The sequence below is a fragment of the Geotrypetes seraphini genome, chromosome 2, assembly GCF_902459505.1.
Source record: "Geotrypetes seraphini chromosome 2, aGeoSer1.1, whole genome shotgun sequence".
Lineage (NCBI taxonomy): Eukaryota > Metazoa > Chordata > Amphibia > Gymnophiona > Dermophiidae > Geotrypetes > Geotrypetes seraphini.
Genome location: NC_047085.1, coordinates 159,991,697 through 160,007,328, shown reverse-complemented (window position 1 = coordinate 160,007,328; position 15,632 = coordinate 159,991,697). Strand labels below are relative to the sequence as shown.

Genomic DNA, 15,632 nt, shown 5'->3' with positions numbered 1-15,632 from the left:
AGGTGGCTCTAGCAGCTTGTCTCTTCTTCGGTTGGGGGGTGAGGGGTGAGCAGCCAACCTCTGCCAAACCTCACAGCCAGTCATAGGGTCAAATCAGCCTGCAATCAATTGCATGACTCCGCAGGGGCAAGCACTGTTCCCAAGGGACCTAACAGCAGTGGCATAGTAAAGGGGATGGGGGGACGGACAGACACCCATCCCGGGTGCGGTCTCCTCTCTGCCACATCCTGTTCCTTCCCAACCCCCCTGCCACCCATGTGCACCCCCTTCCCTCGTACCTCTTTAATTTTCCCTGCGCAAGCAGCATTACAAACTTGCTGCCCAGGTCGATGTTGCCTCTGTCTGATGTCACTTTCGGGCCCTGCGCCTAAGAAGTGATGTCAGAGAGATAGCAGACTTGACGTAGGCAGCAAGTTTGTAATGTTTCTCGCGCCTGGAAAATTTAAAAGGTATGGGGGAAGGGAAGTGGGGGCGGAGAAGAGGACAGGGGAGGGGCACGCGCACCCTCACTACGCCATTGACTCCGAGCTTCCAAGTGTTAATGCAAGTCAGCCGGGCAGGTATTATTTTAAAAATGTGGCCCTTCTGCTGCAGACCCCGAGGTTTCAGGTTTATTTAAAAATTTGATATACCGCCTTATCAAAATTCAACGTGGTTTTACATAATATAAAAACAAAAAATAAAAAGGGCATGAGTTAAAAACAAATTACAATTAATATTACAAACAATCAAACGCACAGACAAAAATTAACATACCGATACAAAATGGAGAAAGGTAGAAATACATTTGTATAATGAGAAAGAGAGAGAGAAGGATCAAAACAAAAGGGAGGGGATGTCTGACCCTTCTCCCAGGCAGAGCTGTCCCAGGAATTCTTACTGGGACAACTACTGGGAACATCTTTTATCACAGAAAAGCCTCAAGAAGATTGAATTAAAAAAGTGAAAATAAAAAATCTAGTGCAAAGCAGATCAAAGGACATTTCTCAACTCATTTGCAGAGTTAAAAGCTGAGAACACTTCCACCTTGAAGAGATTCTTTATTACCTGTGCATACAAGTTTGCCGATTTTGCCTTTTTTCCACTTCAGCAGATCTCCACCCTTTCCACAGCCCAGATCCAGCACTGTGATGTCTTCCTTCTTTGTTTCTCGTACCTTATCTAAGAATTCTCCTAAAAAATAAGCCAAGAAACAGTATCAAATCAATCTACTTTTTCTTTTACCAATCTCCAAAAAATAATTTTTTGTATTTCTTTTTCAACGACAGCAAACAACACAACCATGATATGACAGGGCTTGCTACTATTTGGGTTTCTGCCAGGTACTAAACAGTATACAGGGCTACATGGACTACTGGTCTGACCCAGTATGGCTGTTATGATGTTCTTATGCTGAATAGCTTAGTGGCTACAGATTCAGATGGAAGCGAGGCAGCAGATATTTTTTTACTTCAATGTAGATAATCCTCCCAATTTGGAATGTAGAACTCGCCCCTATTCAGTCCACGTTTCAACAAATATTATGTCAAAGTGCCTCAGGATCATTTGAGTCCAGGAGGCCCTTCGCATGATCATCTAGAACAGGGATCAAGTCCCTCCTTGAGGGCCGCAATCCAGTCGGGTTTCAGGATTTCCCAATGAATATGCATTGAAAGCAGTGCATGCACATAGATCTCATGCATATTCATTGGGGAAATCCTGAAAACCCGACTGGATTGCGGCCCTCAAGGAGGGACTTTGAGACCCCTGATCTAGAACAAGCATCGCTTCAAGATTAGTCTAAAACCAGATATTCCATCATCTGGAAACCTATAATGAAGGTGAGTAGATGTTAAAAAAAAACAGAAAGCACTGCATTACCTGTAGAGGCTGGCATTCCTAACTGGTATTAGGCCACATAAAAGAAAGTCAAGGCACTATAGAACATTCTCCTTCCCTTTTAGAACTTGAAGATATAGGATTGGGCGACACATTGACGAAATGGGTTGGGAACTGGCTTGGAGGTAGGCTTCAGAAGGTACTGGTGAACGGCACCCCCTCCAAAATGATGGAGGTAATCAGTGGAGTGCCGCAGGGCTCGGTCCTGGGCCCGATCTTATTCAACATCTTTATAAGAGACTTGGCAGAAGGGCTGCGAGGTAAAATAACATTATTTGCCGATGACGCCAAACTAAGCAATGTAGTGGGCAAAAGCACAACAGACATAAATTCAATGTCCGACAACATGATGCACGATCTACTCCTACTGGAGCGCTGGTCTAGGTCCTGGCAACTCAGCTTCAATGCCAAAAAATGCAAAGTCATGCACCTGGGCAGCCAAAATCCATGCAAGACTTACACCCTTAATGGCAAGATCCTAACAAGAACTGAAGCAGAACGAGACTTAGGGGTGATCGTCAGTGAGAACATGAAGACTGCCAATCAAGTGGAGCAAGCTTCATCCAAGGCAAGGCAAATCATAGGTTGCATACGCAGGAGTTTCGTCAGCCGTAAGCCTGAAGTCATTATGCCATTGTATAGATCCATGGTGAGGCCCCACCTGGAATACTGTGTGCAATTCTGGAGGCTGCATTACCGTAAGGATGTGCTGAGACTGGAGTCAGTCCAGAGAATGGCCACCCAGATGGTCTCGGGACTCAAGGATCTCCCGTACGAGGAACGGCTGGATAAGTTGCAGCTGTACTCACTCGAGGAACGCAGAGAGAGGGGCGACATGATTGAGACATTCAAGTATCTCACGGGCCGCATCGAGGTAGAAGAAGATATCTTCTTTTTCAAGGGTCCCGCGGCAACAAGGGGGCATCCGTGGAAAATCAGGGGCGGGAAACTGCACGGGGACACTAGGAAATTCTTTTTCACTGAAAGGGTAGTTGATCGCTGGAATAGTCTTCCACTTCAGGTTATTGAGGCCAGCAGCGTGCCTGATTTTAAGGCCAAATAGGATAGACACGTGGGATCTATTCACAGAGAAAGGTAGGGGAGGGTCATTGGGGTGGGCAGATTAGATGGGCCATGGCCCTTATCTGCCATCTATTTCTATGTTTCTATATTTCTATATTGGAACATAACTAATGTTACGCCCATCTTTAAAAAAGGATCGAGAGGTGACCCGGGGAACTACAGACCGGTGAGTTTGACTTCGGTTCCGGGGAAGATGGCGGAAGCGCTGATAATAGTCAGCATCGATGAGCATCTAGAAAAGAATAAACTGATGAATACAAGCCAACATGGCTTCTGCAAAGGAAGATCATACTTAACGAACGTATTGCACTTCTTTGAAGGAATTAACAAACGGATGGACAAAGGGGACCCCATAGACATTGTATTCTTAGATTTCCAAAAAGCCTTTGACAAGGTACCCCATGAACGCCTTCTACGGAAACTGAAGAACCATGGGGTGGAAGGAGACATGCATAGATGGATCAAAAATTGGTTGGTGGGAAGGATGAAAAGGGTAGGAGTGAAGGGCCATTACTCTGACTGGGGGAGGGTCACGAGTGGTGTTCCGCAGGGGTCGGTACTCAGACCACTGCTGTTCAATATATTTATAAATGATCTAGAAACAGGGGGGAAGTGCGAGGTAATTAAATTCGCAGACGACACCAAACTATTTAGTGGAATTAAGACTAAAGAGGACTGTGAAGATATATAAAGGGACCTGAACAAACTGGAAGAGTGGGCGATGAGATGGCAGATGAGGTTTAATGTGGAGAAATGTAAAGTCTTGCATGTAGGAAGCAGAAACCCGAAGTACAGCTATATGATAGGAGGGATGGTAATGGGTGAAAGTACCCTAGAAAAGGACTTGGAGGTAATAGTGGATAAGACAATGAAGCTGTTGGCGCAGTGCGCAGCGGCCTCTAAGAAAGCGAATAGAATGCTAGGTATTATCAAGAAAGGTATTACAACCAGAACGAAAGAAGTTATCCTGCCGTTGTATTGGGTGATGGTGCACCCGCATCTTGAGTACTGCGTCTAATATTGGTCGCCGTACCTTAAGAAGGATATGGCGATACTCGAGAGGGTCCAGAAAAGAGTAACACGATTGATAAAAGGTATGGAAAACCTTTCATATGCTGAAAGATTGGAGAAACTGGGGCTCTTTTCCCTGGAAAAGAGGAGACTTATAGGGGACATGATAGAGACTTACAAGTTCATGAAGGGCATAGAGAAAGTGAAGAGGGACAGATTCTTCAAACTTTCAAAAACTACAAGAACGAGAGGACATTCGGAAAAGTTAAGAGGGGATAGATTCAGAACCAATGCTAGGAAGTTCTTCTTTACCTCGGCGAGAGGGAGAATTAGAAGTCCTTGAGCATGTGCAGATGCATGCTCAAGGTAGGCAGAAGCTGGAAGATCTTCTAGGCACCGGCACGATCTGTGACTGCGTGCTGGTGCCAGACGGGGAGGGGGGGGGGTAAGTTTAAGTTTTTTGGGTGGGGGGGGGCCGGTTCACGCAGGGGGGGGTGCCAGTTAGAGCGAGGGGGCCTTTGCGAGCGGGGGGGAGCGATGCCGGTTATCGGGGGGGGGGATGCTCGCAAATCGAGTCAACACTCGGTTTGCGAGTCAAAAGTTTGCTGAGTGTTTTGTTTGTCTTGCAAACACTCGCAAACCGAGGTTTGACTGTACAGTAAAATACAGTAAACTGACAGGGAAGCAACCCTGCAGACTGGCACTACCTCAGGATTTTTTTTTTTTTTTTTAGAACAGACTCCACTGGCTCTCAAAGCAATATGCCTTGCTTGATTTAGGGGGCAAGGCTTATTGCTGAGGCTCCTCTAAAAAAATGTGGGGAGGTGGAGGAAGTGGGGTGAGGGACCCCGCTCGAGACCCACCAGGTATGACACCTCTGAGGTCAGACGGACCCCCAAACAGGGCCCGCCCAAGCTCTGTCCGGCCAAAAACAGGGACTAGAAACCCCCTAAACAAATTCCAACAGCCCTACCAAGGGAGATGGGTACAGATCACTCAACACCTGCTGGAGACTGAAAGACTGATGAGAATAGAGAAGGGAATATATTATATACTATTCCACAGTTTTGTTTTCAGTCTCTACCTGCTGGTCATAATTGGATATATACCCATTCGTAAAAATTAACCTCTACTGGTCTGGAGAGTGCTAAAGAATAATTGGTTATTCAATTTTACTAAGCTGTTTACAGAGGGTTAGCTTTCAAGCTGTCTTGTATTTGAATTAAAGTGTTCGCGGATTCATTTTAGCACTAATGCACCTTTAAAAATTATTTTTTAACATGGTGTTTGAATACAACAAATCACATATGAATAGTGATATATTTTGGGATTGCTGCAGGATTGCCTCTTTTTAGACTATATGTTCTTTAAATGGAGCCTTTTATTGTTGTTTTTAGCTATACTGAACTTTGATGGGCATATGCAAATTTAGCGAACCTTCACTACTCTCCGCCAACCTCATTTGCATGAGCGTTTTTTGGAGAATGACTTGCTACAATAAACGGCTGTAACAGCAGCCCATCATTTTTTAACGTAAATTTTTGAGAATCTAGCCCCTATTGGGGTTTTTTCCCATATTGATTTCAAATATCCTATGCAATATTTGCATTATCTGAGAAAAATATCCCTTTGACAATATTAAACCAATAAGGAAAATTTTATGAGAAAATTTTCCAATTCTAATTTTTCTAGAAGTCCATTTTCTTTAGCTGATTCCATACAAAAAGAAGAAAGTTAAGCATTGTAAACAGGGAGGGGGGGGAACATTTACATATCTGCTAGCCTTTCCATATCCCATGTAGCACCCTCTAGCTCTGAGCAATAGGCACACCCATTACCCATTGAAAAAACATGTTTCTCTTAAAGGAATATGGATGACCAGCAAAAATGGAAAAATGAACAACTCAGTGCAAGCTATTTACCAATGAGAACACTCTTCATCCAATTGTTGAAGTTTCGGAGGAAGAAAATGCGACTCTGGCTTCGTTTTTCCAGCCCAGACTCCTTAAGGTCATTATAATGTCTTGCCACGTTGTCCCCATGGTTGCCTTCCAATTTCTGTGCAGGAACACAGTGTAAAGAAAATTTGAAAGGAAAGGTCATAGACAAGAAAAGAATCAACAGCAGTTTTGGTTTAAAAAAATAAAAAAAAGTTCTCTGCTGGCTGTCAAAAAAAAAACCCCAACCCATCTATTTCTTAACCACTTCTCTTTATACATTTTTTAAATGAAATGTCTTACTACTTAAACTATTTCTTTAAAGAAGGATAGAGAATAAAAATATTGCATATTTTATAGAGCTGTACTGAATATTGGTAATCGATTCAATTCAGCCTTGAATAGTGCCCCAAATACATTATTCATATTCAGTCAAATAGCGATTATAATTCAGATATGAATAGTCCAGGTCTCTACTGTGCTAAATCCTTCTGAAATATACACATGATCTTCGATTTCATGTTGCTTCCTTTGTTATGCTAAAGCTTAATTTCCATTATTTGTAGTTGGTGTTCATATTCAGACAAATAGTAAATTATGCTATTCAATACAGCTCTATTTTGTTAATGCCAATGTCACAACTTAATAAAATCTTTTCCAGTCCACCTCTTCACACTATCTGCCTGTTTTTCATGAATCATTTGAGACTGAAGTTGGCTGCTGTGTATCTAGAAAAAAAGAAATAGGAGTATGATAATTTCTAAATGTTCTACTTAAAAACATTTCATTAAGCATGGCAGCCTTTTTCAAAATATTAAGAAAAAATATAAAGCTATCTACAGAACTCACTCTTTGGCACCAATTTCCTTAATATAACTGAAGAAAAATGGGGAGACCCAATAATCCACAGTGAAAACAATCCACCGATGAAAACAAAAACAAAAAACTATGGATAGGATGTTCTGAAGATAATTTAAACACTGACATATAAAAACATGAAAATTCAATTAAAAAAGTACAATGATAAAAAATACAGTGATAAAAATCCAACCGTACCCCTACACGGTCCGTGTTTCGGCGAACACGCCTTCCTCAGGGGTCCTAAAAGGAAGAGGTAATGATGAATAATGATAAAGAGAAAGATAAAAAGATAAGAAGTGACTGTGATGCCAATCTGGAGCATGCATATTAGTGTCTATACTTGACTGCAAGATAAAACAAGTGAGACAAGTGTGATCATGCTATATGTGCTTAATCTTATACTCTAATACACACCATGGCACTTTTTCTTCTCGGCCTTTTTTGGCACATTTTTTCCTCTTATGTCTCTTGTCGATGTTTCAAGCCTCTCTATATAGCATAAGAACATAAGCAGTGCCTCTGCTGGGTCAGACCAGAGGTCCATCACGCCCAGCAGTCCGCTCACGCAACGGCCCATCATGTTCAAGACTTGTATAGCAATCCTCTTTCTATACCCTTTTCCTTCAGGAAATTATCTTCTTGAACCCCAAAACCGAACTCTGTCCTGTCACACCCTCTGGAAGCACATTCCAAGGTGTCCACCACCCTTTGGGTGAAGAACTTCCTAGCATTGATTCTGAATCTGTCCCCTCTTAATTTTTCCGAATGCCCTCTCGTTCTTGCAGTTTTTGAACGTTTGAAGAATCTGTCCCTCTCCACTTTCTCTATGCCCTTCATGATCTTTTAAGTCTCTATCATGTCCCCTCTAAGTCTCCACTTCTCCAGGGAAAAGAGCCCATTTCTCTAATCTTTCAGCGTATGAAAGGTTTTCCATACCTTTTTATCAATTGTGTCGCTCTTTTCTGAACCCTCTCGAGTATCGCCATATCCTTCTTAAGGTATGGCGACCAATATTGGACGCAGTACTCCAGATGCGGGCGCACCATCGCCCGATACAACGGCAGGATAACTTCTTTCGTTCTGGTTGTAATACCTTTCTTGATAATACCTAGCATTCTAGTCGTCTTCTTAGAGGCCCCTGCGCACTGTGCTGATGGCTTCATTGTGTTGTCCACTATTACCCCCAAGTCCTTTTCTTGGGTACTTTCACCTATTACCAGCCCTCCCATCGTATAGCTGTACTTCGGGTTTCTGTTTCCTACATGCAAGACTTTACATTTCTCTACATTAAACTTCATCTGCCATCTTGTCACCCACTCTTCTAGTTTGTTCAGGTCCCTTTGTAAATCTTCACAGTCCTCTTCAGTCCCAACTCCACTAAATAGTTTGGTGTCGTCTGCGAATTTTATTACTTCGCACTTCGTCCCTGTTTCTAGATCATTTATAAATACATTGAATAGCAGTGGTCCAAGTACCGACCCTTGCGGAACACCACTCATGACCCTCCTCCAGTCTGAGTAGTGGCCCTTCACTCCCACCCTTTGCTTTCTACCCGCCAACCAATTTTTGATCCATCTATGTACGTCTCCTTCCACCCCATGATCACACTTGGCTCACTTGTTTTATCTTGCAGTCAAGTATAGACACTAATATGCATGCTCCAGATTGGCATCACAGTCACTTCTTATCTTTCTCTTTATCATTATTCATCATTACTTCTTCCTTTTAGGACCCCTGAGGAAGGCGTGTTTGCCGAAACACGGACCGTGTAGTGTCCGGTTGGATTTTTATGACTGTATTTTTTTTCATTGTACTTTTTTAATTGAATTTTCATGTTTTTATATGTCAGTGTTTAATAAATTATCTCCAGAACATCTGTATCCACAGTTTTTTGTTTTCATCGCTTAATATAACTCTGACCATATATTTTCAGTTGATATTCATAGAGGAAAATCTACAAAAATTTTAAGGGGGTCTTTTACTAAAGATTAGCACATATTATCTGCCACTATTGAAATAGGATATTTAGGGAGCCCCAACAGAGAGGTTTCAATAATGGTGAAAAAAAGCCAGGAATGTTTAAGAGGAAGGCAGAGTAAAGGATTCAAATTATCCGTCATCTTCTCTGCAGCCTGTAGATACAAGGAAAAAAAAAACAATTTGAAGTGTTGTATGCAATGCTAGAAGCCTAAAAAAATAAGATAGGAGAGTTAGAGTATATAGCACTGAATGAAAAGGTAGATATAATAATGCATCTCAGAGACATGGTTGAAGGAGGACAATCAATGGGACATTGTGTTACCTAGGTACGAATTATATCGCAATGATGGAGTAGATCAAATTGGAGGAAATTCCATGTGTGAAGGGAAGGAATATACAGATAGGATTATATTACCTTCCCCTAGAACAGAATGAGCAGACAGACGAAGAAATGTTTTCAGAGACTATGAAAGCTGGCAAATAATAATAATGGGTGATTTCAATTACTCACCAAAAAATGTACACACTCTATTTGCAACTACTAAGCCTTCAACTCTTCTTACAAAAATATTAAAAGGGAGAAAAATACCAAAGTTCAGCTTCATAGTTAATTTAAAAAAACCTCCCCTTTATAACAGTCCAAAAATCTTCCATTAAAAAAAAAAAAAAATCAATGGATTACAAAAAGTTCTCTATAGTTCTTCAATATAATTGCACTTCACACATCAGGCTTCTTTTAGATCCCATCTGAACAAAGTTCAAACTTCAATAACCACAGTGAAAAAAACAAAAATCTCTACAGATTACTTAGCTGCAAGCCAAACTGTGGCATGTCTCCAATCGCTTCTTTCAAACTTCACTGCCAGTGTCATTTTGTTTTTTAGACAGCAGTGAATTTTGAAAAAGAGTAAATCCCCAATATAGCCAGGAGGCGAAACAGGGGGTCCCTGTTGGATTAGTTGCTGCAATATACTGTGGAAGTGTTCAGATGTCATTTAAAATGTGGAAGTAATGGGGCTGTACTTAAGTCTCCACAGTGCCTACCTATCAGATCTGTCTGTTCAGCTGAAGGGAAAGGAAAGGATTTTCTGCCTCAGATTTTCACCAACCTCAACCTTCAGGATTTTCGGGCTGCCAGTCAGATGGACTCAGACTGAAACCTCCACCCCCATGGAACCTCTTGGGGTGGTGAGAAAATGCAGCCAGCGCTCCAATATCCTGAGGTCTGTTACACATCCAGAGCACATCCAGCCTGCGCTTAAACCTCTGACAAGTTCAGAAGGTAAGTATACTCCCTGGGGCATGGACCCTGAGCTCCAAAGCCAGCACCACTGGCTCCACAAGTCCACCCAAAGCAGCAGTTTGGCTCTTTGGAACTGTGTCCTTTCCCAGGCAGACAACCCTCCAAAGGGTCACTAAGAAACGAACTTTAAGCAAAAAAAAATAAAAAAGGAAGTAGAGCAGAAAGACTTCTGAATGGTTCACTTGTAGAAATGAAAACTGCAGGGGGTTCTGTGTTCCTTTGCCAAGTGGCTGGATTTCTGCAACACCCGATTCACAGGTTGAGATGAAACACCTGTTGTAATGACTCCAGAGTGGATGTAACAAAAAGATATAGTGGAATTAGAAAAGGTTCAAAGAGCAAACAAAATGATAAAGGGAATGGACTCCTCTTATATAATGACTGAAGTCTATAAAATCCTGAGTGGTGTAGAATTAGTACAAGTGGATCGATTTTTTGCTTTTTCAAAAAATTACAAAGACTAGGTGACTTTTAAAACCATTAGGAGGAAATATGTTTCACTCGGAGAATAGTTAAGCTCTGAAATGCGTTGCCAGAGGAAGTGGTAAGAGCAGTTAACATAGCTGGTTTTAAAAAGGTTTAGACAAGGTCCTGGAGGAAAAGTCCATAGTCTGTTTTTGAGCCATGAGGGAAGTCACTGCTTGGCCTGGGATTGGTAGCATAGAATGTTACTACTGTTTGGGTTTTTGCCAGGTACCTGGGACCTTGATTGGCCACCATGAAGACGGGATACTGGGCTAGATGTGTTACGATATGATTAATTTTGCTGAATGTAACAATTTTAAAAAAATATAGCCTGAACTAATTCTGGGGCAGACATCTGAAAGGCTCTAGCCATCTGTTTTCATACTGCAAACCTGAAACAAAGAAGTTAAATATCCTTTTCAGTGAATACAAAAGATCGCTAGGTTTGGTAACAGTGTCAAACAGATATGCAAAATAATAGAAGATGCAGTAGTGCCAAACTGAACTCTATTCTCCAAGCTATGAACAGCAAATTAGAGGCTGGAGCAGAACAAAAGACAAAGGGTTTGGAACAAAAGTCTTAACTACTTAAGAAGTCAGAAGCTGGGATATAACAAAAGAGAAGCCAACTTCATAAAACTCCCAATGACTCTCTTAATCCTATCAGAATTTAGTTATCAGAAAACAAAGAACCAGTTTGAACTGAATTCCTGACTTGTGATTGGATCTGACTTCCAGCTCCTATGGTCCATAAAAAGGGGTGATTCACCTAAGCTCTCTCTCTTTGGATTGCTGCATGACACCTGCCCAACTTGCTAGACTTCTCATCTGTATCCAAGACTCCATGGTCCACTCCAAACCATTCTTCCAACAAGAGAACATCATCTCATGCTATCCCCTGATGACAGACTTCCTTCATCCTTCTAACCAGAAGCAACAATAAGAAGGAAGAATAATTTGGGGGCCTTTATCAGAGTGAGTTACTTTTAATCCTGTTTAATTAATCATTCTACTTCTTCAGCAATATTTTATCTTATAGAAAATTTCCCTTGTTTAAAGATCCCTAAATGCTCTTAAGTATCTGTTCTTAAATATTATACAGAGCTAAGTTATAGGCAGGTGGAGGTAGTCTTAGTCCCTTTTTGGCTTAAGGCCTTAAACGTTGAAAGCAGAAGCAGGGAAAATGTCCATAACCAAAAAAACGTCCAAAAGGAGGTTTGTTTTGATAATGGCCTGCCTCTACATTCAGCTGTTTAAACGCCCAGACCACCTACACTTATCCCCCATAATGAACCAAAAAAATGCCTGAGCCCCAAACGTCCAACCCGGCCCACAGGAGCGGCCTAAGACTCCTGGGCCTATTCTGATTGGCCTAGGCGCCTTAGGCCCCACCCGTGGGTGGGGTTTCAGCCGCCTGGGCCAATCCGGCCCCATTCTGGAGCCGGCTGGCCTACCGGACGGGCGGGCTTGGCATACGTCCGTCCGACCAACATTTCAAAGGTATGGGGGTGTGGGATTGGGGGTGCGGGGGTCGTGGGGGGGTCGCGGGTTGGCGGGGGGGCCGATTGGGGGTTCGGTCGTTGGGGGGGTTCTGTCAAGGGCAGGAGGGCCTGGTATCCCTCCTGCCCGTATTGTAGTGGGGGGTGGGGGATAGGGGGTCTGCCTGGGCAGGAGGGGTTGGGCTCCCTCCTGCCCCGATATCGTCGGGGGGGTTGTCGGTGCCACGGGCAAGAGGGCTTGGTCTCCCTCTTGCCCCGATGTTGTCGGGGGGTGCCGCGGGTGCCTGGGGCAGGAGGGCTTGGGTTCCCTCCTGCTGGACCGTAATCAGGGGGGAGGTTAGCGATCGCGGGGCAGGAGGGCTTGGGCTCCCTCTTGCCCCGATATCGTCGGGGGGTGGGGGGCGTCGGTACCACGGGGCAAGAGAGGGGGATGGGGACCCATACCCTCTGGCAAGGCCCCATAAGACCAAGTCAAAGCCTCACTTAGAGGCACTAAGGAGTGCAACTGGGGACTGCTAAGCAACCCTTCACACTCAACCAGGTACGGTTGGAAGCTGCAACCCTGAGAGCAGCTGCTAGGTTACATCATGCTGCTTGGCTGCAACCAGTGAAGCAAGGAGATAGTGCTTCCCTGGCCTATCGGCATGACCTACCACTTGCTGAAGGCAGAGAAAACTATTGGATTATTTCAGGGAGCACCTCAACTTATGCTGGTGAAGTCACTGGCAGAATTCAGGTTTCTCTATCTCCATCCACTGGTAGGAAGGGATAACACCCATTTGTGCAGGACAGTGAAGCAGACAAAGAAAGAAGCATTTGTCTTGTTTATTTATCACCATGACATGGGTCCTTATCAGTCTCTCTCTCAACCCCCCCTCAACCCCCAGCAGCCTTCACCCAGTCGTTCTCTGTCTCAAAGCAGCCACTAATTTGCTATTCGCAGCACTACCTCACACTGCTCCTCCTGGCTCTGTACAACAATCAGTCTCTCCACATCAGTACACAAAATCTGGAAAGTCTCAGGGTTTCAGGTCTTGCAAGACTTCCTGGACCGCATAGTTAAGTATGTGAAGAGCTTGATCGCTGTGCAAAGGAGGAGCAGTTTGAAGCAGCACTGCAAAAGGAAACAAAAAATCTTCAGTAGGGTATGAAATCCAGGCAGTGGGGTGCAAATTTTAGGCACCATGGTGGCCTGGTGCCCGGAATTTGTCAAACCCTGTATTGAAGTAATAGCACTGCAATACTCATTTCCAAAAGAATGCGTATGAAACTGTAATAATCAATCTAAGAGGGCCTCAGCAAGTCATTTTTTTTTTTTCTTACAAACCTTCACTGCAAAAAGACTCATACTTTACTAAAAGATATTCATTATACTCACTAGGTATTTAGTTGGAGAATCATCTGTTTCCAAGTTTCTCTTCCGTGATGTACTGTCAGTTTGACTTGACATCCTAGAAGCACCATTCTTTTCTTCAGAACTACTTTTTTCTTTGCAGTCCTCTTCTGTAGGTCTGCACACAGTTTCTTTCTCTTCCTCAAAAGATTTCTTCTCTGTTGCAACTTCTTCATTGCTTACCAAACTGTCCATTTTCCTTAGGTATATTGCCTTCTTATTGGATTAAAGAAATTATGTCTGTCCATTCATTCAATTACCTGAAATAGTAAAGAAGTGAAAACTGTATTATATTCAAAACACTATCTATAATAATAAAACGCTAAGCGCGCATGCGTACTCGCGCCGCGTGTTCCCTGATCCCTGATCTGTCGGGATGTGCCGGCAAGAGTGTGCCTGCGCGGTTATTACGTCACAAAAGCCTCCCTGCTCTCCACCTTGCGCCGCTGCGTGTAGCTGCTTTCAAAACTCCCTGCTGGGAGGGCAGGGATATGGGAGTGCGAGCTACTGGAGGGCCCGGTAAAGGTCGGAGTCGCTGCTTCCAGCTGGCTGCGCCCACAGATGCAGCTCAGATGTCGGGAACACACCAAGGACTTTCCGTGGAGCCGCTTACCGTTTTTGGGCTTAGAGTCAGTGCCGGGTCCGGAGGAGCCAGAACGGGCCTGGCCCTTGCAGGCGCTGCCGCAACCGAAGGTGTCCATGTCCGGGGCGGTGTTGAAGGACATAGGAAGAAAAAGCAGCAGCGGAGGCCTGAGCAAGGTGCTGGCACGGGCGGCTGAGACAGTGGATACCGAGGCTCATGGCGTTCAAGGCGGGAGCTCTAGAATCATGTGGCTTTCTTTGTAGCACCCATGACATACTCTGCCTTGAAATATACAGATATAATTGTGTTTTGAAAAATGATCAGTGTTTATTCTAAAGTGGGTTGTTGTTTTTTTGCCTGTCTTTATTGATGACTGGTTCTGTGAGTGCTGTATAAATCACATTGTGCTATGCAGCAACTATGAATAAAGCTTTCTATGAATCATAATCTATGCTTTATTACCAGCTGGTTGTAGTACGTAAACATTTAACTTTCTATAAAACTTATTAAAATAATCATTATTATTATTTATAATACAGCAGTCTTTTAGAAAATAGGATAGTATTTTTATTTCCATTTTGCAATGTAATGTTCCTTTAAAACCATGTGTAATGTTCTGTACTGGCAACATTCCTACAAATAAGAAGAATTTTGGTAAAACTTTTTAAATAGTTGTGTGGATCTTGAATTGATGAAACCATCCTTTTGCACTGTTTTAACCCAAGGTGGAAGGATCGCCATGTTATCTGGCCAGATTTCTATTTTGGTGCTCTCTGTGCATTGTGGGTCTGCCGAAGGATGATTGGAGCCCCCCCTCCTTTAATGAATGAGCAGCAGCAGCTGGATTGCTGGCCTCACTCTGCCTCCCACAAACCCAGACCTTTTCGTACCTGGAGAACCCAGCGAACAGAAGCGATAGACGCCCGAGCAACTTTATAAACCTGTCTTGAAACGAGATCTCGCCGGATTTAAGGGGGGGTGAGATATTCTTGGCAGAGAAACGCGATTCTGCTAACCTGTCTCTAAAGGCTCTGGAAGTAGTTCACAAGTTCTGCGGCTGGGCAGTCTTCGCCTGTCCCAAATCAAATGTCCGGGCGGTGCGCAAAGACCGCAGGGGCCCGAGGGTGACAGGCACCACACCCGGGATTTCCTGCATGGCATGTTGCTGAGTGCGATCCTGCCATGGGGACTGCATGGGGAGACCGCTGGGAGACAGCCAGCGCTCCCGGTCCAGGGCTTCCAGCTATTCCCGCAAGAGAGCAGGTAACACAATCACGGTCTTGAATGGACAACTCTCCGATCCTTTGATGGAGCAGGTCGATCAAGGCTTCATAAGTCGCTTTGCTGCTGCTCTTCCTGATGCTAAATCTGAGCCTGATGCTGTTTTTATTTCTTCCTCTGAAAAACATTAGCTGTACGATTATGGATTGCTGATTTTTGGTTTGCTGGGTGGTGAGAGAAGATCAGGGGGTGTCAGCTTCAGACCGAGGAGTCCCCCCCCAGTAGTTACTTGGCGTGCAGAATAAGTAATGGCTCTTTTGCAGCTGGAGTTGCGTTGTTAGATATGATAATGGAGGTTGGGAATTTAAACATAATTACTCACTTCCTTTATTAACAGGAGCTGGAGCTAAATAAGCAG

The 15,632-nt window shown here is 43.7% G+C and overlaps 1 protein-coding gene across 3 annotated transcripts in view; it reads right to left on the bottom strand.

Moving 5' to 3' along the window:
- Positions 1–15,632, bottom strand: part of RNMT (RNA guanine-7 methyltransferase) — a 97,167-nt gene that overhangs the window by 69,747 nt on the left and 11,788 nt on the right. For all 3 annotated transcript variants that reach the window (XR_004538387.1, XR_004538386.1, XM_033934157.1), the window contains exons 2-4: positions 13,396–13,670; positions 5,895–6,030; positions 1,048–1,173 (exon numbers count right to left, since the gene is read on the bottom strand). Coding sequence is in view for 1 of the 3 variants with exons in the window: in XM_033934157.1 (XP_033790048.1) it covers positions 1,048–1,173; positions 5,895–6,030; positions 13,396–13,605 (472 nt within the window). In the remaining 2 variants the exon portion in view is untranslated. The remainder of the gene's footprint in view (positions 1–1,047; positions 1,174–5,894; positions 6,031–13,395; positions 13,671–15,632) is intronic.